Source organism: Sciurus carolinensis, chromosome 1 (genome assembly GCF_902686445.1).
Source record: "Sciurus carolinensis chromosome 1, mSciCar1.2, whole genome shotgun sequence".
Lineage (NCBI taxonomy): Eukaryota > Metazoa > Chordata > Mammalia > Rodentia > Sciuridae > Sciurus > Sciurus carolinensis.
In genome coordinates, this window is record NC_062213.1 from 68,056,657 (window position 1) to 68,081,987 (window position 25,331).

Here is a 25,331-nt window from a genome sequence, read left to right on the forward strand (position 1 = left end):
GGCATTTATTTACGGTACCGTCTTCACTGAAAGCCTTTCCACCTCCCTCCCCTTCTAGTAGTCGTGAACTGCACATCGCTGGCTTCAACACCCGCTCCTTTAAACTCTGTTTTTACCAGGCTTCCCTGCATCCTCCCCTCTGCCCAAAGAGGAAGTGCGAATGGACGAACCGCGGGGAACCCTAGGAAATGTGGTCTTTCTAACTCTCGCCTAGGCCAGTAGAGTGGGGAAGACCACAAAGGAGATCCAGTTAAAACTATAACTCCCGGCAGGCCATGCGAGACAACATCTTCCTCTTTGCCCCCCTTCCTATTGCCTTCCTCTTCCTCCTCTCCGTGGGCGCTGAACCGCGTGGCATCACGGTACTTGTAGTTCCTTCTGAAAGAAAGCTCCTAACACTCGATGGCCAAGAGCGGCCGGAAGACTCTAATTCCCAGAGGGCAGAGCGGAAGCTGCGCCTGCGCATTCTCAGTGAGGGCGTGTATGTCTGTCTGAGGCGGAGAGAGCGAGAGTGAGTGAGTGTTGAGTGCGGGGTGGGGTGGTGGCCGTTACGTTCGGGGCAACGGCTACGGCAGTGAGAAGTAAGAAGAGAAACAACGTCCGGCGCTTCCGCCTTCGCTTAGGAGGAGGAGGAGCTGGTAGGGAAAGGAAACTGATTCGCCCTGGGCCTGGACTAGATCGAGTCGGGGCCAGTGGGGTCTAGGCTATGAGCCCTTGAGGGTCGCTTGGGACGCGGAGCGAGACACGAGAGCCGAGAGCTATGTCTCAGCCGCCGCCGCCGCCTCCGCTGCCGCCGCCACCTCCTCCCCCTGAGGCTCCGCAGACTCCGTCGTCTCTGGCGGCGGCGGCGGCAGCTGCTCCGGGGGGGCTCTCGAAGCGGAGAGACCGGAGAATCCTTTCCGGGAGCTGCCCGGATCCGAAGTGCCAGGCGCGTCTGTTCTTCCCGGCCTCCGGTACTGTCAGCATCGAGTGTACCGAGTGCGGACAGCGGCACGAGCAGCAACAGCTGCTGGGGGTGGAGGAGGTGACCGATCCGGACGTAGTGCTGCACAACCTGCTGCGGAACGCGCTGCTTGGGGTGACGGGGGCACCCAAAAAGAACACGGAACTGGTAAAGGTGATGGGCCTTTCTAACTACCACTGCAAATTGTTGTCGCCCATATTAGCTCGCTATGGAATGGACAAACAGACAGGCCGGGCCAAGCTTCTCCGGGACATGAACCAGGGTGAACTGTTCGATTGCGCTTTACTGGGTGACCGCGCTTTCCTCATAGAACCAGAGCACGTTAACACGGTGGGCTACGGCAAGGACCGATCCGGAAGCCTTCTATATTTGCATGACACTCTTGAAGATATCAAACGAGCCAATAAAAGTCAGGAATGCCTCATTCCAGTGCATGTGGACGGGGATGGACACTGCCTGGTGCATGCTGTGTCTCGAGCTCTAGTAGGCCGGGAGCTCTTCTGGCATGCCCTGAGAGAGAATCTAAAACAGCACTTTCAGCAACACCTGGCCCGATATCAAGCCCTGTTTCATGACTTTATTGATGCCGCTGAGTGGGAGGACATTATCAATGAGTGTGACCCTCTGTTTGTGCCGCCTGAGGGTGTTCCCTTAGGTCTGAGAAACATCCACATATTTGGCCTCGCTAATGTGTTGCATCGTCCCATAATTCTATTAGATTCCCTTAGTGGCATGAGAAGCTCTGGTGATTATTCAGCCACCTTTTTGCCTGGGCTCATACCTGCAGAGAAGTGTACTGGAAGAGATGGTCATTTGAACAAACCAATCTGTATTGCATGGAGTAGTTCTGGTAGAAACCATTATATCCCCTTGGTAGGCATAAAAGGGGCAGCTTTGCCCAAACTGCCTATGAATTTGCTTCCTAAAGCATGGGGTGTGCCTCAGGACCTTATTAAAAAGTACATCAAACTCGAGGAAGATGGTGGTTGTGTTATTGGAGGAGACAGAAGTTTGCAAGATAAATACTTACTTAGGCTTGTTGCTGCTATGGAAGAAGTCTTTATGGATAAACATGGTATCCATCCTAGTTTGGTTGCTGATGTCCATCAGTATTTCTATAGAAGGACTGGAGTGATAGGAGTTCAGCCTGAAGAGGTTACAGCAGCTGCTAAAAAAGCAGTAATGGATAATCGCCTTCACAAATGTTTGCTCTGTGGTGCCCTTTCTGAACTTCATGTTCCTCCAGAGTGGTTGGCTCCAGGAGGGAAACTGTATAACTTGGCAAAAAGTACTCATGGACAGCTGAGGCCTGACAAAAATTATAGCTTTCCCTTGAACAATTTGGTTTGCTCATATGATTCAGTGAAAGATGTTCTGGTACCAGACTATGGATTGAGTAACCTAACAGCTTGTAATTGGTGCCATGGCACATCTGTGCGAAGAGTCAGAGGAGATGGATCTATTGTGTATTTGGATGGAGACAGAACTAATTCTAGGTCCACTGGTGGCAAATGTGGTTGTGGATTCAAACACTTTTGGGATGGTAAAGAATATGACAATCTACCAGAAGCTTTCCCTATCACTTTGGAATGGGGAGGAAGAGTGGTCAGAGAAACAGTGTACTGGTTCCAGTATGAAAGTGATCCATCTTTGAATAGTAATGTTTATGATGTTGCAATGAAACTTGTTACCAAGCACTTTCCAGGTGAATTTGGGAGTGAAATACTAGTTCAGAAAGTTGTCCACACCATATTGCATCAGACTGCCAAAAAGAATCCTGATGATTATACTCCTGTAAATATAGATGGTGCTCATGCCCAAAGAGTTGGAGATGTGCAAGGACAAGAATCAGAATCTCAGCTTCCAACTAAAATAATTCTTACTGGACAGAAAACAAAAACTTTGCACAAGGAAGAGTTAAACATGAGTAAAACTGAAAGAACTATTCAACAGAATATTACGGAACAGGCTTCTGCAATGCAGAAACGGAAAACAGAAAAGTTAAAACAAGAACAAAAGGGGCAGCCCAGAACTGTTTCTCCCAGTGCCATTCGTGATGGGCCATCCTCTGCACCTGCCACCCCTACCAAGGCTCCCTATTCACCTACAACTTCTAAGGAAAAGAAGATTCGAATAACAACTAACGATGGACGACAGTCCATGGTTACACTTAAGTCTTCAACAACCTTTTATGAACTTCAAGAAAGTATAGCCAGAGAATTCAACATTCCTCCATATTTACAGTGTATTCGCTATGGCTTTCCTCCTAAAGAGTTAATGCCACCACAGGCAGGAATGGAAAAGGAGCCAGTTCCTTTACAGCATGGTGACAGAATTACAATAGAGATTCTCAAAAGCAAAGCAGAAGGTGGTCAGTCTGCTGCAGCGCATTCTGCCCACACTGTGAAACAAGAAGAGATTGCTGTTACTGGTAAACTGTCATCTAAGGAACTTCAGGAGCAAGCTGACAAGGAGATGTACTCCTTATGTCTTTTAGCAACATTAATGGGTAAGATCAATTTAACTCAAATGGTGTTTCTTAATTATATAATACACTCGAGTTTTTCTGTTTCTTCGGAGGAAAAAAAGCCCTGTGGTCACTGTAAATACTTGATTATATATTTTCAGAGAAAATCGTTTAGTGGTTTTGACAGTAGATGTTTAATGTGATTATTGAGTGACTTTTAGGAAAACAGCTACAAAGCAAAAGTATTTCCTCAGCTGTCACCAGGTTATTTCAATATATCTTATTTTACAATGGTTTTTCTTTTTAAAAAACAGATTTTTAATGTATCTACTTAAAGTCTTTTCATTTTTTTCCCCTAAGCTCTGTTTGGCCTTTCCATCTTGCTCATTTTTCATTTATTTTTAAATTTCATTTTCCTGCCTGTCATGTGACTTCAGGACTTCCTGCTTGATGAATTGCAGTTTCTGGTGTTTATTCTTGCTGTACTCCCATCTAATAGTCTCTCTCCTCCATTTCCTGTTCTCTCTTTCCTAATTCATTACAGTTTTCTTATGTGTACATAGGATTTGTGTTTAGGTAATTTTAGTGCTTAGCGAATCTTTACCATCTATTATAATGAACTATTATAGCTCATGAAAAACATAAACAGATAGATGTTAATGGGGTTAAGAAGTATTTCTTTTTAATAATGTAACATATAGAAAAATATACAAATATGTAATTTAAAGCTTGAGATGATGTGGGATACTGTACAGTGGTACACTTTTAACATTATCTTTATTTGCTTAGTCTTTGTTTTTAAGTTACTGTTAATATGCTTAACTGAGTCTTTTAACGGATGAAGTAAAATCTAAATATGTTAGATGTTAGAGGGATCTTATTTTTGCTGAAATTAGAGCTTTCAATTAGAAAGGTGATCTGGGTTTTGATTGTGTTTTCTAAGAGTGCTAAATAGCAGTGAATTGGGCCTTGACCTGTTGTAATGAAGATTTTTATTCCTGGATTATTAAATTTGGGGACCTAGTAGTTAATGGGAGAGCTAAAAACTCTGCACAAATTTATAACTTGATAAAGTTCATTTTAGTTTGGTAAACATAGTAATTGAATTGGAGTATATGTCAGGAATTGTCCTAGGCCATTTACATATTTCTATCTTTTAAGAGTTTTTAGTTTCTTAGAAGCTGCGTGGGAATAGAGGAAAGATGATGTGATCTTTAGAGTCAGACCTAGAATTTGAATCTTGGCTCCACTACTTATTAACTTAGTGATTTCAGGCAAGCTACTTAATTCCCCGATACTTCAGTTGCCTCTTTATATAAAATACCCATTGCAGTTTGTATGTAAGGGCAATGGTGAAGTATTCCCAGAATTCTAAAAAAATTTAAATAGCACCCATAATAAAATGGATAAAATTATATACATGCAGAAGGCAATTTGACTGGCAATCTCCCTGGTCAAAATGGGGGAGATAGTCTTCCTGAATAAAATGTGAACTCTTGAGAATGTGGCTCATATCTTTTGTAACCTTGTATATTCAGTACCTACTATATTGCCCAGCAGGTAGTAGGCACTTCAAAATGTTTTTTTGATTGAATTCAATAGGTGACATTAACACATCTAAAGAAAGGCTGTATCTGCAGAAATGAAATGGATGGTCAGCACTGAACATTGAAAAAGAGTCTGAAAAGCAGAATTTGGCAATGTTTATACACTGCTGTACAAAGGAAAAAGATACATCATCTGGGGTTCATGATAATTCTGGTAACTAGCAAGGTAATCTTTGCTGAGGGGCAGTAATATTTTATAAGTCCTGCCACGGCCTCTAAGAGATCTCATTCTCTTAACCTGATTGTGTAATCATGAAGGATTTATTCTTATTCACTTAGTTTCCTGATAATAAATTGTGATGTACAGGAAAGAGTACAGATAAGAATTATATTCATTTAGAAGTCTGTGTTCTCCATGGTGGATTAATAAATTGGCATGGGTTGGGATATGATCAGTAGTTTTAAATATTGGAGCAGCAGGATACCGTATTTCATAATGAAAATTATTAAAATATAATTCTGTCTTATAATCAGTTGCCTGTTTTTGAATTTGGTGTGAGCTTCCTGGACCTGAAAATCTGAGAATTAGACCATGAATTGTTATGAGTTCACCAAGATAATCTTTCTGTTCTGATCCCTTGCCTCTTCACCTGTAATATTTATGTTGCTGTCCTCAAGTCCTCAAGTTTCTTTATATCTTCTACTTCGACTGTCAACCCAAAATTTGAATGTAAAGATGTTTTAATTTTATAGTAGTAGCATTTGAGAGACTTTCTGCTTTAAAGTACTAAGACAGTGACTCTCCTCTCAACAATACTTTTATCCGTCTAATTCTCTTATAACTATATGAATTATATAGAATATAGTCTTAATAAAAAGATATGTTTATAAACTTGCCAATTTGGGGATAGTTACATACACACAATTATATTTAAGGAGTACAGGGGTTTTAGAAAAGATTAGAAAATTGCAAATTTTGAAATGCAGAAATTACTTTGTGAATTACCAAATGTGAAATAAGCTGCTACTATGTAAGTTTAGAAAATAGTTTATGAAGCTTTATGCTGTTCAATTTGTGGGCTCCTTGTCATTTAGGATTAGGGTTTAAATAAATATCCCCCTCTAAGGTTTGTTTTTGTTTTGGTACTGGAGATTGAATTCAGGACTCAGGTGTGCTCTGCCATCAAGCTACACCCCAGTGCCTGCCCCCCACATTTTTTTTTTTTTTTTTTTGAGACAGGGTTTCACTAAGTTGCCCAGGTTGGCCTTGAACTTGCAATCCTTCCACACAGGCATGTGCAACCACCTCTGACCTTTGCTGATCATTCAAAGTAGGTCCCTCTATCACTGTACCCTTTTAGCACCTATCACAAGTTTTAATGATCTTATTTATTGGTTTAATTATTTGTTTGCCTCCCTCACAAGATTATAAAGTCCACAAAGGCAGAGACCGTAGCCTCTTTTATTCATTAATGAATATGTTATTACCTAGGACAAGACCTGGTACATAGTAGGTACCAAGTAAATACTTGCTGAATGAATGAATGCACATTATTTCAGCAAGAGGATGTATGCTATGAGCTCAAGACTGTGCTGGAGGTACAAATATAAATGAGACACAGACCTTGCCCTCTCCCTGCAACATATTTTTATAGCATTCATCAACATATTGCCAGCCGCCTTTTCTACAGACATAAAAATTATAAAACCCCATAATATGATCTACATAGTATTTTAGAAAACTTATTAAGTATCATATGTATACATAGAAATTGTATATTTTTATTAAATAGGCTGACTGCATAATAGCCAGGAATATATTTGTTTCTTCTTTTGCTTTTAAATAGAATATTAATTAAATAGAATGTGTCTGTTATTTATGTCAAAGAATTGAATAAGTAAGTGCATCAATCTTTTGCTCTGTGTAAACTATTCATGGAACTAGTAACTTTGAATCATATGATGGTGGTATAAATAGAATAAATTGATCCTCCCTATAATATTTCACATGTTTTAATCTGTTTTGTCCAGACCACTGAACTTAATTTTTTATAGACCATCATCTTCATATAGTACTTTGCATGATCCCAATTCTAGCTTTGCAAAATATATTGCTAAAGTTTCTTATAGATCAGTTAGTGTGTGTGTGTGTCTTTGTGTTTTCATGGTAAATATGATGGTTGATACATGATGCATCAAAAATAATAGGCTAATTTCTGTTTTATTAGTATTGTATTTCATTGTTTCTAGTATTTGTTTTTGTTTTCCCAAGAGGTAAAAAGACAGGTTTAAGATGAAAAACAAAATATATCAGTATGGAGTTATTTAAATGGAATTAGTCTACTTGTGCCTCCCTTAACTACAGAGATTACCAGCCTTTCAGAAGTTTAGAAACTTGATTTTCATATACCTTTTCTCTTTATGTAAGAACTACTTGACTTTTTAGTATATATTTTTAAAAAACGGGCTTGAAGTGTAGCCCAGTGGCAAAGCACCTGCTTGGCATGCATGAGGCTCTGGATTAAATCCCCGGCATCAAAAATAAAAATACACAATATTTTGTAATTTTGTTATTTCATAGTACTTTTTTCCTTCTTTTTTTGAAGACCAAACCCAGGGCTTTGTGTATGCTTACAAGCAAATGCTTCACCACTAACTGCAACCCAACCCAATACCTCTTGATGTCTATAAGTGCCTTGGGATTTTCCAGAATCACATTTGAGATTTAGGTGCTTATTTTTTTAATGACTTTGAATCTGAATATTATTACTGCATTTTTTTGTTTTGTTTTGTTTTGCTTTCAAATGTGTGACAGTTTCAAATCTAGGTAGTATTTGTGCATATTATTCTTTATATGCCATCTGATAGCCTTTCTATTGATATGTATGTGGTGTATTTATAAGGGGAGAGCATTCATAAAATTGAATAAAAACTAATACATGGGACTGGGGTTGTGGGTCTGTGGTAGAGCACTTGCTTAGCATGTGTGGGGCACTGGGTTTGATTCTCAGCCCTGCTATAAATAAATGAATAAAATTAAAGGTCCATCAACATGCAAAAAATTTTTTTAAAAATATTTTTAAGAAACCTAATACATATAAATGTATCTTATGGTAAATAATGTACATTATAAATGGGAGTTTTATATAAGCATGCTTTGAAGATTTAAATATTGATTCCTTTCTGTGTTCAACTATTTCTTTTTTCCTTCCACTATAAGATAATATATTTAAAATTTCAAGGATGTATGTATATATATATGTGTGTGTGTGTGTGTGTGTGTGTGTATAAAGTAAAATATGATTGTTCTTAACATTTCTTAACATTTATACTTCCCAGAGAAAGTGATCATTAATGTGTTGGAATGTGTCCTTTCAGACTCTGGGGGGGTATACGTCTATACACATTTGTGCATGTATGTGTGTTAGAAATGTATCTTTTAATACTGATTCTTATCCTAAAAGCCGTGTGACTGGCTACCCTCATGAGATAAGCATGAGATAAGAAACTGATCTGCTTTTCTTAGAAAATTTTGACCATTGGTAGGGTAAATAAATTTTTAAGTGGGAGAATCCCTATAAAGAGGGGAAAGATGACAATTCTTTCAGCAAATGAATACTTTTAGGATTCTCTGTAGTAGAAACAGTCCTGTAAATTTAGAACTACTTATTCAAATTATTTAAAAATTTTAAAAATTGACATTGTTTATTCAAATGCATTGTTTATTTTATGATGGTAGATATTTGATTTCAGAATTTTTAATATTTCTTTTGGAGCTTTATATTTCATACAGAGGTTAGATTTTAGAATTTACTACCTTGCTTCATAAATTGCAAAGTAGAAACCTCAAATTGCCTTTTTATTTATTTAATATATTTTTGTTTTTAATTGGCACATAGTAATGGTGCATATTTATGGGGTGCAGAGTGACATTTCAATACATGTATACAATGTACAGTTATCAATGTACAGGTTTATTAGCCTATCACCTAGGACACATTATTTTCTGTGTTGGGAACATTAAAAAATTCTACTAGCTCTTTTGAATTGTACAATTAATTGTTGTCAACCATAGCTATTCACTGTGCTGCACAAAGTTAGAAGTTATTACTCATATTCAACTGCATCTCTCTACCCATTAACCATCCTTTTTCCATTCTTCCCTCCCCCATAATTTTCCCCCAAATTGCCTTTTTAAATATTTAAAGTTTGAAAATTGTATGATGACCTTTTTAATTCACTTTTAACCTTATTTGAGTATTAGAAAAAGTTAGAAAACATATATTTTGAAGCAGTTCATTTTAACAGTTTTAAAAAATTAGAAATACTTCTTATCAAGTGGGAAAAAAATTTGGATAAATTAAAGGAAAAACCATCTTAATACCATTGCCATATTTAACCACTGTTTAAGTAGATCTGAAGGATGTAGAAGGAAAGACTGATGGAAGACAAGGTATGAACAGAGATCATTTGTGGTGGTGGCATAGACTTTTTCTATATTTATATACACATTGGAGAGAAGTATGTTACTGTTGTACTGTGGAGAAACAGTTGAATTGTAAAGTAAAACTAATTGAAGACTACAGTAGAAAAATATACATTAACATATTTGCTAGAGGTGTTACCATACCATTCCTATTCTCTAAGGGTTTGCTTTCTAGTGAAATGGTAGAAAAATCATTGTCTTTTTGTTTCTGCTATTATTTTGGTTTATTAGATTCTTAAAAACAGATGATACTATTAATTGTTTTATAGATATAACTTTAAAAAACAGTTATCATTATGCTGCTTCATTAAGTTTTTTTCTGGATTGCTTTCAGGCATTGTTTAAAAGGAAAAACCTCATTTGTAATACTCTTTCTATACATTCATTCAACCATTACTAAGAATGCTATTGTTTGTTTAGCACTGTGTCAAGTCCTGGAAATAGAAAGTCTGATAGGCTTTTAATTTAGAAGGAGAAAGAGAAAAAGTAAACTAAATTAGCCTGCAGTATGATATGGCTATGGTATTGATGCACATATGAACATTAAAGAAGGATATCTATGTAACCACTCTCAGAAAAATCTAGAAGGAATGACACTTAAATTAGTTTTAAAGAATGTGTAACAATTACTGGTCTTTAGGGAATTAGAGCAGTGTGGTTGTGTTGCTTTAAAAAAGTCAAGGCTATGTATGATGTGAATTGGAGTGGCAGGTAAGGGCCAACTTTTCCACAGTGCTTTGTATGCCATGAAAAAGGAACCTGGACTTTGCCATATGGTTTTGGGAAATCAGTAAAGGTTTAACTCTGAAGGCTGTTTGATAGATGGATTTGGGGAGGACAAATGTTAAGGGAAAAGCATATATGAGGCAGTGACAGTAATCTAATCAGGAAACTAGGACTGATCAGAACAGTGGTAGAAGGCATGGAGAGCAGTATGAGATTGTGGTGGACTTGATTCCTTTCATTATTTCTATTACCAATAAACATGACTTCTTTGGAGGTATCTGCATACCAAAGGAAAGAATTCGGCTGTTCTTTTTTCTCTAACAAGTTGTTGATGCCATAGATTTCTTTAAGAAAAGACCATCTACAGTGCTGCCAAATTTGTTTTAACACTATTTGACCTCTGTTGGAGGTATTTGTATAACCAAAGAAAATAATTCACTATTTTTTTTTTTTTTACCTCAGACCTATTGTTGATACCATAAATTTCTATTAGAAAAGACTGGACAGTGCTGTCAAATTTAACACTGTTTGATCTATAGAGGAGATTTAGTAGCAATGGAAAGGGCATAAAGCTTTGGGAATAATAAACAAAATTCAAATCCTGGCTCTGCCACTAGCTTTATTTTCTTAGGAGAGTTTTTAAAGTAATTTGAACTTGTTTCCATGTCAGTAAAGTAGAGTTTAGTTGTGATGAGTAAATGAAGTTATATAAAAAATGTCTTCTCAGAGACAGGTAGATAATAGAAGCTTAGGAGGATAATAGACTTAATCTTCCCTTAAATTTGAAGGTGGTGAAAATTGGTTCTTAGCAGAGGGAGGGCAAAAACAAAAAACACCCTAATGAATAAAACTAAGATATGCATACAGTATAAATAAATATACACAGTATATCCATGGCATTCGAATGCCATGAAGAATGGGGCAGATTAGAAAAATATTATCTAAACACGTTTAGGGGAAGATAATGAAAACAAGGTTGGGAAGCACTGCTATATAGTAAGCCTGCTTAAACAAGGAATAGTCAAGTATGTAAAGAAGTAAAAAAAAAATGTGTTATTTTTCTTGTTAGTATACAGTGGTCAGTTCTGAATAGTTCATCATTTTGGCATGTTCATTTTCTTACCAAATTAAGCACTTCCATTTTTAAAAATGTTTTCTTTATAAATGATACCCTAAAGTATTTTAGAAAATACTGAGTATGTTGATAATAACATTAACAATAATTAAATGAATGGTTATTGCTACAGAAATAGTAATCCAAGTGAAGTTTAATGATAAGTTCAGCCATCAGTTTTCTCAAGTAGTTATTAATATTTCTGTATTTGGGCAGCTATTCAAAAAATTTAATTAAAACTCCTATGTTGCTACCCTTAAATATGACCATTCTAGTAATAATACTGCTTCATTAGCAAATAAAGTGTTTGTAACTAAATGTTCTGGTTAACTGAAATTTCAAGTGCCAAGACTTTAAATTTGTTTGTTTTATCCTGAGGATAACTTTAGCCAACTACAACAGAAATTCATACTCCTGTTTATGAATGTGGGAAGGGATTAGAACTCAGAGATTATAAATACATAGTAGTTAATTAGGACCATTGGTTACTCTCATCCAAAGCTTAAGTCAAACAAGGTAATTTTCTAGTAGCAAAGACCAAAGATAACCTTACTCTGTTAAAATTAACTAAAAATTTTCTGGTAGTAAAAGTGGTACATGTAGGGCTGGGGATATAATTCAGTTGGTAGAGTGCAACTTGCCTTGCATCCTCAAGGCCCTGGGTTCAATCCCTAGCTCTACCCCTCTCCCCCAAAATGTGGTACATTAACATTAGAAAATCATGAAAGTATAAAGAAGCAAATAAAGACAACCATATTGCACAAAGTAAATGTTAATGTTCTTTTCATTCTTTGAATCTCCAAAAGTGTGATTATCATTCTCAACTGTTTTTTGATGGCTGGGAACTGAACCAGAGCCTTGTGCATTCTCAGCCTGTACTCTATGCTGTACCACTGAGCTACACCCCCAGCCAATTGTTCTCAACTTTTTTTTAAAACTTCTTATTGAAATAGATACTACCAAAGGATGTTTTTGAAAAAAAAAGTTTTTGTGAAATAGTTTGCATGTGGATATCTTATGGTCTTTTAAAGATTATTCTGAATGTCTTCAACAATTTTCCTCTTAAATTTTTATTTTTATAGTCAACTTTAGAACAACAAAATATGGTGTTAATTATTTGTATGCAGTCTTTTTCTCTCGAGTCCCTTCTATTTAATTTTTACTTGGTTTTAAACATAAGTATATTTTATATTTTATATTCTATTAAAAATAGTTATCTTTCTATAACCTTTTCTGTTCCAGTCCAGAGTTTGCAAACTAGTTTCCTTTGAGCTGGACTGAATCTTCAGATACATTTTGTTTAATATGGCTAGTAGACTCATGCAGTTTTAAAGACATTTTAAAATCACTTCCTACATATTAAAAATTTGAATTTCCTGGATGTGGTGGTACAGGTCTGTAATCCCAGCTACTTGGAAGGCTGAGGCAGAAGAATTGCAAGTTTGAGGTCAGGCTCCACAATTTTTGAAGATCTTGTCTCAAAATGTAAAAAGGGCTAGGATGTCACTCAGTGGTAAAGTGCTTGCCTAGCACACGTGAGGTCCAGGATTCAGTCCCCAGTTCTGCAGGGGCAAATTTTTTTGAATTTCTGTCCTCTATTGAAAAGCCACGTGGTATTGAAACAGTGGAGCTGTACTCTTCCATGATAGCACTTGGCAGTTACTGCCACCTTTACATGGTTCATGCATTTTCTAGGGTGCCACTATATCATTTCTCTATGTGTACTTGGATGCTTCACTCAAGAGCTCTGCCTTGCAATCTCTGTTCTAGTGTAATCTGTTTTAAGCAACCCTGGATGGACTCTTTTTTTTTTTGTCGTTGCTTATAATGTTATCTGTTTTTGTCTTACAGGTGAAGATGTATGGTCTTATGCAAAGGGACTTCCTCACATGTTTCAGCAGGGTGGCGTATTCTACAATATTATGAAGAAAACCATGGGTATAGTTATTTTCGGATTTTATTCTTAATAATATTTCCACTTGAGCTTTTATAAGATTAAGAAAGTTCAGATAGTATTCTCTTGAAAATATTTCTAGCCAGGCATAGTGACACATGTGTATGGTCCCAGGTGCTTAGTAGACTGAGGCAGGAGGTTCGCTTGAACTCAGAAGTTTGAGGCCAGTCTGGGCAACCTAGGGAGACCCTGTTTAAAAAGGAAAAAGTATGTGTGTATTTCCAGTTAATTTTAAGTACATACTGTTCTTTAGCAGTCTGCCTAAATTAGATAATTTTCCTGACAATGGTCAGCTGCTTTTCTACTCTGTTACAAAATTACAAAAATTTCCTATCACCCCTTTGCTCCCATTTTCTCATTTAAATTATATATATGATTCTTAATGGCTAAAAGACAAATCGTGAAATTAGAATCATGTTTGGTTTTAATACTGGTGGTTATCCCAGATCCAGAGAATATAGTATCTTTGTTGTTTTTGTTTTAGCTATAATTAGAACATATTTCATTGCTTTCTAGGTTTTAGGAAATAGGTCATTTTACACTTAACTTCTACGTTGTATGTGTATTATTTATAAAGATATATACACTCATATGTATCTATAAAACTGTACCTTTAGAATTTTAAAGTCTTAAGAAAGAAGTTGTCAGGGTATGTGTTTCAATCTCACACATTTTTTCAAATATTGGACATGAATTCTTTTGGTCTCAGATTTATCACTGGCTTATCTTACTATTTCATCTATCTCACTGGCCTTCATAGATAGGATGGGCAAAATCTCTGTTTTATGGTTTTCATTTCTTCCTGATACACTTTTTTTTTTTTCTTTCTTTCTTCAAAAAATCCCTCCAACTTGGCTGTTATAGAAATGTGTAAACATATACACAACTAGAAAAAACATAATGAAATCCTGCTTACCCACCATTTATCCCATTCTCAACTGAACTATTTTTAAGTAAGTCTCAGACACAGTATAACTTCTTCTGTAAGTACTTAAGTATGTATCTGTAAAGATAAGTGCTCTTTTTTTCTTTTAAAAAAATAACCACAATGCCATTGTCACATCTAAAACATAAACTATATATATATTTTATATATATATTTTTAATTAATACATATACACACAACTTTTTTTTAATGTGATGCTGTGGCTTACATGACTTACAGCCTTGTGTATGCTCGGTAAGTGCTCTACCACTGAGCTACAATCCCAGCCACCTCAACAATAATTTTTAGTATCACCAAAATAATTATTGTGTAGTACCACCTCAACAATAATTTTTAGTATCATTCAGTGTTTAAATTTCATTGACATTTGATTGTTCCCTCCAATTTTTTTTCTTTTGATTCATTTGAATCAGAAACCAATGAATGCCTTTCTTTCTGTTTGTCTTTATTGTTTTAAGACAAGATAATTGAGACTCTTTCTTAGGTGTGCAGATACAGATTGAATACTGCTTATCTGAAATACTTTGGACCAGAAGTATTTTGGATTTGGGATTTTTTTTGAATTTTTGGAATATTTGTACCTTCATAGTGAGATATCCTGAATGTGGGATCCAAATCTAACTACAAAGTTCACTTATGTTTTATATATACCTTAAACACATAGCCTAAATATAATTTTATAAAATATCTTAAATAATTTTGGGCATGAGACAGGATTTCACAATGTGAAATTTTCCACTGGTGCCATTGTGTTAGGGTTCAAAAAAGTTTTGGATCTTGGAGCATTCTAGATTTTGGATTATTGAATTTGGGATGCTCAATTTGTATATGAATTTTGAGAAAACATGTACAGTCATGCAATTGCCACAAAGTACAGAATATTTCCATTACTCCAAAAAGTTGTCTTGTGCTTCTTATAGTCAACTCTCCTTCCCTTACCTCCATTCCCTGGGAACTGCTAATTCTTTTTCTGAGTCTGTATTTGTGTTTTTCATATTACCATATAATGGAATCACTTAGTGTAACCTTTTTGTGTCTGGCTTCTTTAATTTAGCACAAGAATTGACAAACTATGGCCTGAGAGCCATATCAGGTCTGCTGCCCATTGTGTTTAAAGTGTTATTGGAATATAGCCATGTTGTCTATGGTTGCATTTGTACTATAGTAACAAAGTTGAATGGTTTTTTTTTTTTTTTAAACATTTTTTTTAGTTGTCAATGGACCTTTTTATTTTATTTATTTATATGTGAGGCTGAGAATTGAACCTCACACACATCAGGCAAGTGTCTACCACTGAGCCACAACTCCAGCCCCGAATTGTTGTTTTTTTTTTAATTTTTTTTTAGTTGTAGATGGACATAATACCTTTATTTTATTTATCTTTGTATGTGGTTTTGAGAATCAGACCCAGGGCCTCACATGTGCTAGGCAAGTGCTCTACCATTGAGCTACAACCCCAGCCCAGAGTTGAATAGTTATGACAGAGATATTATGATCCACAAAACCTAAAATATTTGTCATGTTGTCCTTAATAAAAAAATTTTGCCTATTTCTGTTTTGTTTTTAGTTATAAAGGAAAGAGTTTTATTTTGGCTTGTGGTTCTGGTCCAAGGTTGAGGGGCCATGTATCTGTGGTCTAAAGTCTGATGATAGCCTTCTTGCTGGCAAAGTTCTGAGGCAATGCAGGCCATTACATGGCAAGAGACAGTGAGGAAGTGTGTGTCCTTTTTCTATTTTAATATCTATTTGAGATTTATCGGTCTTGTTGTGTGTTTTAGCAGTTTATTCATTTTTAGTGCTGAGTACTATTTCATTCAGTGGATGAAATTACATTTTTAAAAATCCATGACCATTAGAGCTATTTTTAGTTTTTGGCTACTATGAATAAAACTATAAAAATTTATATACAGTTCTTTGTATAGACATGTTTTCACATCTCTTTGGTAAATACTTAGGATTGAAATTGCAAGGTCATATGGTAAGTATATGTTTATCTTTACAAGAAAATTCCAAATCATTTTCCAAAGTAGTTGGAACATTTTGCATTCCTTCTAGCACATATAAGAGTTCTGTTGATTCAGTACCCTCGTTAGCATGTGGTAGTTTTTGTTTTAAAAACCATTCTAACAGGTTTATAGTATATTCCACAGTGGTTTTAATTTACATTTAATATAAATGATGTTGAACATCTTTTTTAAAAAAAATTTTTTTAGTTGTAGGTGGATACAATACCTTTATTTTATTTTTATGTGGTGCTGAGGATCGAACCCAGGGCCTCACACATGCTAGGCAAGCCACAACCCCAGCCCTGTTAAACATCTTTTGATGTGCTACCATTTTTGCCCATTTTTAACTTTTTCAATTTTTATTACTGAGTTTAGAGTTTTTATATATATATTCTGGGCACACATATATATTAGTGTTTACCTATTTTGTGTTCTAGGAGTTTTATAGTTTTAGGTTTTATATTAAAGTTTATGATACAGATATATTTTAGATATTAAATATAAAATATCTTACATATAAAAGCAAGTTGAATTTTTTTACTTTGTTGCAAGGTATGAGTCAAGCTTCATTTTTTTATATATGGATGTTCAGTTGTTCCAGCACCATTTGTTGAAAGGCTATATTTTATCCACTAAATTACTTGGGTGTCTTTGTCAAAAATACAGTTGACCCTGAATTGTACACCTAAAAGCATGAATTAATATCATATGCAAAATATACCTCAATAAGTTATTTTTTTTTTAAATTGACCACATATGTGTAGGTCTAGTTCTAGAATCTTTTTTCCATTTTGTTGATTTATATGTCTTTCCTTTCATCAATGCCACATCCTGATTATTGTATTCTTATAGTGATTCTTGAAATCAGTCACTGTGAATTCTTCTCTTTAGTCTTTTTCAAAATTGTTTTGGATTTTGTAGGTCCTTTGTTTATTCATATAAATTTTAGAATAAGCTTGTCAATTTCTACAAAAAAGTCTGCTGGGATTTTATTGTGAATACAATGATTATGTACATCAAATCAGGGATACTTGATACCTTGACAACATTGAGTCTTCCAGTTTGTGAAAATGTTATTTTTCTCTACTTAAAGTCTTATTTCATAAAAAATTTGTAATTTTTTAGCATATAGGTCTGCAGGTACTTTGTTAGAGTTATACCTGAACATTCATGGTTTTTCAGATGCTGTCATAAAAGACACGCTTTTAAAAATCAAATTTTCTGATTTTCATTGCTAATCCATGGAAATAAAATTGTTTTTTATTTGTCGAACTATACCCTGTGACCTGGCTGATAAAGTCACGTTAGTTTTAGTAGTTTTTTTTTTTGTTGTTGTTGTTTTTTATTTGTCGAACTATACCCTGTGACCTGGCTGATAAAGTCACGTTAGTTTTAGTAGTTTTTTTTTTTTTAGTAGATTCTTTGGAACTGTCTATATAAGTCATCATGTCTTTTGCAAATAAAAGACTTTTATTTCTTCTTTTCAATCTGTGTACCTTTTCTTTTTCTTTCCTTATTGAAATGACTATTGAATAGGATGAAATCTGATGAAAGTATATTTGTTGCCTTGTTTCTTATCCTGAAGGGAAGCATTCAACCTGTAGGTTTTTCAGAGAGACCCTTTATAAGGTGGATGACATTCCCTTCTATTCCTAGGTTTGCTGACAGTTTATATTGGAAATGAATGTTGAGTTTTTTCAGATGTTCTTTTTCCACATCTATTGAGATGATCATATAGTTTTTGTCTTTCAATTTCCTGATAGGGCAAATTACGTTGATGGGCCTTTGAATGTTGAACCAACTTTGCATGCTGGATTCAATTCGCTAATATTTCATTGAGTATTTTTGTGACTAGCTTTATGAGGGATAATAATGCAGTTTTCTTGTAATGACTTTAATCAGGGTACTACTGGCTTCATAAAGTAGTTTTGGAAAGCATTCCTTCTTGTTTTCTACTAGATTTTGTAATAGCTTTAATAGTACATCTTTTAATGATTTAGTAGAATTCATCAGTTAAGTCATCTTTGTTTGGAGTTTTCTATATTGGGCAATTTTTAAGTATGAATTTAATCTGTTTAGCAGAATACTCTTCAAGTAATCTCTTCTTGGGTAAACTTGGTTAGTTTTGCCTCTTAAGAAATGGATATATTTCATATAAGTTATCAAATATATTGGTGTAAAGTTGTTTATAGTACTACCTGTTGTCCTTTCAATGTCTGTAGGGTCTGTAGCTCTCTTCATTTCTTATGTGGCAATTTATGCCTCCTTTTTTTTTTCCCCTGACTTGGCTTAATGCTTTATCAGTTCTGTGGATCTTTTCAAATAATTGACTTTTGTATTCATAGGGTTGTTTCTATTTTTCTGATTTAAGTTTCATTAATTTCTGTTTTTGTTTATTCTTTTCCTTATAGATTCTTTAAATAGAAGCTTTTGTTATTGATTATAAATTTTATTTTCCATTATAAGCATTCAAATCTATACATTTCTCTCTAAGCATCACTTTTTTTTGCATCCCTTTTTACCTTTTCATCTTTCACATGATTACATTTTCTGAATATGTTGATACCAATTAGTGGTTTCTAAAAGTTATTATTTAATTAGAATTGTATATGAGAAGCTTATGCATCTGAAAACAACTTCCCTCAGTTTTTTGTATGTGGGAGGAAGGGATTGGAGATGAGGGAGTGGGTAACTATTTTTGGTTATTTTCTAAATAGTTTTATATTTCTAGTTTGAAATTAATTTTAAAATGTTAGCTGTGGTGCTGAGATCATTGCTAGTGTAAGAATAATCTTTTCAACAAGTGGCACCAAGACAACTGGACATCTACATGCAAAAGAATGACGTTTTACCTCTATCTCACACCATATACAAAATTAATTCAAAAAATGAATAAAAGCCCTAGGCGTGAGAGCTGAAACTAGGAAACTCTTAGAAGAAAACATAAATGCAAAATTTCTTTACTGCCAGATTAGGCAAAACTTCTTACATATGACTCTGAAAGTATAAGTGACAAAAGAAAAAAGTAGATAACTAAAAAATAAATTTGTATTTGCAGAGAATACCATCAAGGAAACATAAAGACAATCCAGAGAATTGAAGAAAAATTTTGCGAACTGTATATCTGATAATGGACTTGTGTCTAGAATATAAAGAACTCCTATAGCTCAACAAAAAAAAGAGACATAATTATATATTCAGTACATAAAAAAATGAACAAAGGATCTAAACAGATATTTCTCCAAAGAAAATAAATGGCCAGCAAGCAGATGAATAGGTGTTCAGTTATCAGGGATACAAAAACCAAAATGACTAGCATGGCTGTAATTTAAATGTCAGATAATGAGAGCTACTGAAAAGGATGTACTACTGGTGGGGTTGTAAAATGGCACAGCCCCTTAGAAAAACAGTGTGACAGTTCCTTATTCAACAGAGTTTCTGTATGACAAAGCAATTCCATTCTTAGGTGTGTAACCACAAAAAATGAAAAACATGTCCACATAAAACTTGGTAGTAGTATTTATATTATCCCAAAGTGAAAACAATGCAAATGTCCATCATTTGATGACTGGGTAAATGAAACATGGCATATGCATACAACAGAATATTATCTAGCAATAAAAAGGAACAAAGTATTGATACATGCTAAACAATATGTGAAGACATTATGCTACATGAAGGAAGCCAGTCACAAAAGACTGTGAAATGAAATGTACAGAATAGGCTTACCTAAAGGGACAGTAAACCAGTGGTCACCTACGGCTGGGGATGAAGAAGGGAAAGGAAATCAAGAGTCACTGCTGAGGTTTCTTTTTGGGTTGATGAAAAAGGTTCTAAAAATGTGGTGATGGTTGCACAACTCTGAATATACTAAAAACCATTTAATTGTATACTTAAAATGGGTGAATTGTATGTGAATTTACCTTAGTAGAGTAGTTGTTTTAAAAAGTTTGTGTGTACTGTTTAACCTTATTAGGAGATAATTTAGAACGCTGTAGTCAGAATATCTGAAGCCAAATTTTGTCACTTTCTGTGTGACTTCTCAATCTCAGTTTCTTTATTTGTAAAGGGGATATGATGATAATGTCAGGGTTGTAAAGATCAAGAGAGATCATGTATGCAAAGTGGTTAACAAAGGACCTGGTGTTTAATAAACACTTAGGAAATGTTTGTTGTCATTATTATTATTATTATTATTATTATTCCAGTTGTTACTGCAGAATTAAACTTCTGTGTGTGTGTGTGTGTGTGTGTGTGTGTGTGTGTGTAGTGTTGGGAATTGAACCCAGGGTCTCGTACATGTTAAGCATATACACTTAACACTGAATTACATCCCCAACCCATAAAGTTCTCTTGACTGTAACATAAACATTTTCTGTTCATTTGTTTTTTTTGAGACAGTCTTACTATGTTGTCCAGGCTGGTATTAAATTTCTGAGCTCAAGTGATCCTCCTCAACTTTGTGAGTAGCTGGGACTGCAGGTGATTGTCACTATGCCCGGCTAACACGAGACATTTGAAACGAATCATCCTCATAAAATTATTTTACCTCTCAAATACTTTCTCCTAATATTTGTGGTAGAATTTTCTCTATTTTAAATGACAGATTCAGGTGATAAATTATTATCTTTTGGTCAGAGAATCAAAGCATATCAAACCTTCTTCACCTCCAAGCATATCATACCTCCATCTTCCAAAACAGGCAAGGAACATACCTCTCTTACTTCATTCAAATCCACCCTAGCAGATCCAAAACTGGACTATTATTATTCCCATTCTTTATATTTGGAAAGGTATTTTTTAAAAATATTTTTTAGATGTTGATAGACCTTTATTTTATTCGTTTATTTACATGTGGTGCTGAGATTCGAATCCCAGTGCCTCACACATGCTAGACAAGTGGCTCTACCCCTGAGCTGTGCACAACCCCAGTCCTGGAAAGGTATTTTTAAATTAATTGACTTAAAATGTAGTAGTTTCCTTGCAGGTCTTGGTTTAGGGGTAAATGCAGAGATGAATGGAAATTTAGTTTTAACCCAGGTGTAGGTATTCTTTATATAATATTAAACTTCCCTTGTTTTTAAACTTCATAAAAAATGAAATTATGCCATATACCTTCTTCTGTGACTTGCTTTTGTACAGCATTTTTCAGATTCATCTGAGTTGATGAGTTCAACTATAGTTCATTCATTTTCACTATTGCATAATATTCTGTTGTATCATTTTAACACAATTCATCCATTGTTCTGCTGATGAACTTTTGAATAGTTTCCAGTTTTTTTATATAAGGAACCAGTGTAGCCATAAATACTACTAGTATATCTTGTCTTTGGCATAAGTAAGTAATGGAATTGTTGATATGTAATATAGAATCTTAATGTAACTTGATTCTTAAAATTCAGAGGACTATATAAGTTATATAAAACCTAAACAGTTTATTTGCATTTTAATTCTTTTCTCTGATTATTTGAAATAGTCTGAAAGAGATATATTGGAACCACTCAACTTTTTGCAGGAAGAGAGGAGCCATTTGTAATATCCTATAAAATTGGAGTTGCCTAAATGCTCACAAAGCATTCCAGAATTCATTTATTGATTCCCTCTGAATTTCTACAGCACTTACTAACACTTTTGTTCATTTCTGCTTTATTGCATATATCAGGCATCATAACTTTCTTATTAATATACATTTTAATAGCATATTACTTCCATTGGATAGGTCATAATTTACTTAATCATTCTCTAGTTGAAATGATAGATTGCTTCCCTGCATTTCATTGTAAATTATATTGATGAATGGTATGGTACTATAAGTATTTTTGATGTGATAGAAGAATTAAAATGTATTGACTGTGACTTACATCAGGCACTGTGGTATGTGCTTTCTATATGCTTTCTTATTTAATCCTCACATAATTAGGAGAGAGGAGGTGGAATATCCATCATTATACTTAACTATATTATCATGGGCTATTTATAATATCTGTCTTCAAAGAATATAATATTTTATTTTTAAATTCTCATAGTATGTTTTAGTTCCTAGAACATAGTGAGGCTCAATGGGTATTTATTGAAGTTCATGTTAAAAAGCTTCCTAGCCTTACAAAGTTCTCTTCTTTGCTACCTTGTGTCTGGAGCCAGAGTTTAATAAATCTTTGAGGTAGGGCATCAAGAGATAGTAAACTGAATCCAGAATGTGCCCTGAAAGTTCTATTTAGACCACCTCTTTGACTATTATTATTATTGTTGTTATTGCTTTTTTTTTTTTTTTTTTTGCTGTGCTGGGGATGAAACTCAACTCCACCATACTAGGTATGTGCTCTATCACTGAGCTACACTGCACTGCCCATGACTTCAATTTTTACAAGTCTGTTTTTGTCATTTGTTTCTGTTGAAAGTGTGTCAAGAGAAAATTCTACTTGGATTTTTATTAATTGATACCTTGCCTACCATTGAAATAAATGTTTATTTGAAATTATAATGTGAAATTTGAGTAATTAAAAATTTTTATTTTTGTTTTACATTGTATTTTCCTTATAGCTTAGCTGTTTGTTTCAAGCCTTTTTCCTAACTTCGTTAATAAAATAATTATTTATTTTAAACATTCCTTGGGGGAACTACTTTAAGATCTGTGGTGGGCTGGGGTTGTAGCTCAGTGGTAGAGTGCTTGCCTAGCATATGTGAGGCACTGGGTTTAATCCTCAGCACCACATGAAAATAAATAAATAAAGGTGTGTGTCCATCTGCAACTAAAAAAAAATTTTAAAAAAATCTATGATATTTTTTGTAATAAAATAAATTATTTTCTAATAATTCTTGTTTTGAAAACTATTATCTGTACATCATTATTGAAATTTCACTATTTTAACCATAATTGTCTTAAAACTTTTGCTAATAACCTTAAAATTTTAATATGTTAAATATCTTTTCCCCTTTTTTAGGTATGGCTGATGGCAAGCATTGTACTTTTCCACATCTACCTGGCAAAACTTTTGTCTATAATGCTTCTGAAGATAGACTGGAGTTGTGTGTGGATGCTGCAGGACATTTCCCCATCGGTCCTGATGTTGAAGATTTAGTTAAAGAGGCTGTAAGTCAGGTTCGAGCAGAGACAACTACAAGAAGTAGAGAATCAAGTCCCTCACATGGGCTATTAAAACTAGGTAGTGGTGGAGTAGTGAAAAAGAAATCTGAGCAACTTCATAATGTAACTGCCTTTCAGGGAAAAGGGCATTCTTTAGGAACTGCATCCAGTAATCCACATCTTGACCCAAGAGCTAGGGAAACTTCAGTTGTAAGAAAGCATATAGGGACAGACTTCAGTAATAGTTCCACTAAAACAGAGCCTCCTGTGTTCACAGCTGCTCCTAGTAACAGTGAGCTTATTCGAATAGCTCCAGGAGTAGTAACAATGAGAGACAGCAGGCAGCTTGATCCTGATTTGGTTGAGGCCCAGCGAAAAAAATTGCAGGAAATGGTTTCTTCTATTCAGGCTTCAATGGACAAACACTTGCGGGATCAAAGTACAGAGCAGTCACCATCTGATCTTCCTCAAAGAAAAGTAGAAGTTGTGAGTTCTGCAAGATCTGGGAGTCTTCAAACTGGCTTGTCTGAATCTTTTTCTTTAACTGGTGGCACTGAAAATTTGAATACAGAAACAACTGATAGCTGTGTGGCAGATGCACTGGGAGCAGCATTTGTCACAAGGTCAAAAGCACAAAAGGGAAGTTCCGTGGAGGAACCTGAAGAGATGGATAGTCAAGATGCTGAGATGACTAACACAACTGAGCCAATGGATCACTCTTGATTTAATTAGAGGCTAATAAAGGCAGAATGTTTATTGTGAATATGTAATATTTGTTGGCTGGGCCACATAACTTGATTAGTCATTAAAAATCTTGTACGTATATAATTCAAAGATTATATCTTGTTATTCAGTGCATGATAGCAAATGTGTGATTGGCAATAGCTTTTAATATACTGCTGCCCAGGCTGGCTCTGAATTCTTATAAACTAGTTATTAGATCTGCTGAGTTTATTTCATATATGTGGTTCATTGGAAGTTTTTTGTAATTTTAATTCTATGAAAGTCTTAATGTTTCAAACATGAAAATCTCTTGCTAAATATGTTTGATTTGTAAAAAGACCAAAACTAGGGAGGAAATCAGATTTTGCTAATGTTGATGCCATCAAGATAACCATCCTACATACATATATTAGAGTGTCAAAAGATTTGTGTAAATTTGAAGGTTATTTGAACTAAATTGTCTCAAGATTCATAAAATGATTTATTAGTGGTATTCTGACATTTCCATGAACGTCAACACATTCATAGAGATAGCTAATTCTTAGAAAAATATCTTGAGAATAGAGTGTAATACAACATTTTGCTGATTTGAGCAGAGTTGGGGGAAAATAACTGTTATAGAATGATAAAGTCAATGTGATTAATTTAGTTGCTGTCTGAGCCAACACAGCCAACTGTGTGCTCTGCTGATAATATGTTACCATTATTTTTTGAATTCTGGCCTGGTCAAGTGTCACCTAATTTTTTTATAACTCTTGCAGGAAAGTTGATCACAAATTGTGTTAGAAGATTTAAATATAATGGTAGCAGTAGTTAATTTCTAATTTTCAGAGTATGTCAGATTCACAGAGAATTTATAAATAAGAATTTATCTTTATGAATGAGTTACATTGTTCTACAATTTTGATCAGTGGTATTTAAGTCTGTATATACTAAGTGTCTTTGAGCCCCTTTGAACCAAAAATCTTTCCTTTATTTCTTAAGAGTTCATAAGTGATTTTCTTTATTTGTTGGCTTCAGTTTGGTTTGGATGCAGATTTTATTGCAACATACCCTGATGTTCAACTGAGCATTTGCTTAAATAGTGAGTTCATTAAATATTTAGTGCCAGTTTCCTAAAGAAGCAGCTTTTATGCTTATTCCTTAAAAACAAAGAGTGTTTATCCTGAGATTGGTGTTGCACTATTTTATTCTATTCTGCAAACCTGTATTCTGAAATGTACATTTCAATTCATCTTCTTCCTCTGTTCACTGACATTAAGTTGAATTTGAATGGATGAAAGACAAAATGTATGTTAATACAATCTCTTAGAG

General features: G+C 34.6%; 1 protein-coding gene across 1 annotated transcript; it reads left to right on the forward strand.

Moving 5' to 3' along the window:
- Positions 1 to 519: 519 nt before the first annotated feature.
- Positions 520 to 25,331, forward strand: Vcpip1 (valosin containing protein interacting protein 1). The gene is made up of 3 exons (XM_047522145.1): positions 520 to 3,473; positions 13,156 to 13,242; positions 23,152 to 25,331. Exons 1-3 carry the CDS (start codon positions 761 to 763, stop codon positions 24,015 to 24,017), a joined length of 3,666 nt encoding a protein of 1,221 aa, XP_047378101.1. The 5' UTR covers positions 520 to 760; the 3' UTR covers positions 24,018 to 25,331.

Excerpts from the sequence above, each read along its gene's own strand:
- Vcpip1 (XM_047522145.1), top strand. The coding sequence starts at position 761 with ATGTCTCAGCCGCCGCCGCCGCCTCCGCTGCCGCCGCCACCTCCTCCC. Across the intron at positions 3,474-13,155 it reads TCTTTTAGCAACATTAATGG|GTGAAGATGTATGGTCTTAT; the intron begins GTAAGATCAATT and ends TTTGTCTTACAG. Across the intron at positions 13,243-23,151 it reads TATTATGAAGAAAACCATGG|GTATGGCTGATGGCAAGCAT; the intron begins GTATAGTTATTT and ends CCCCTTTTTTAG.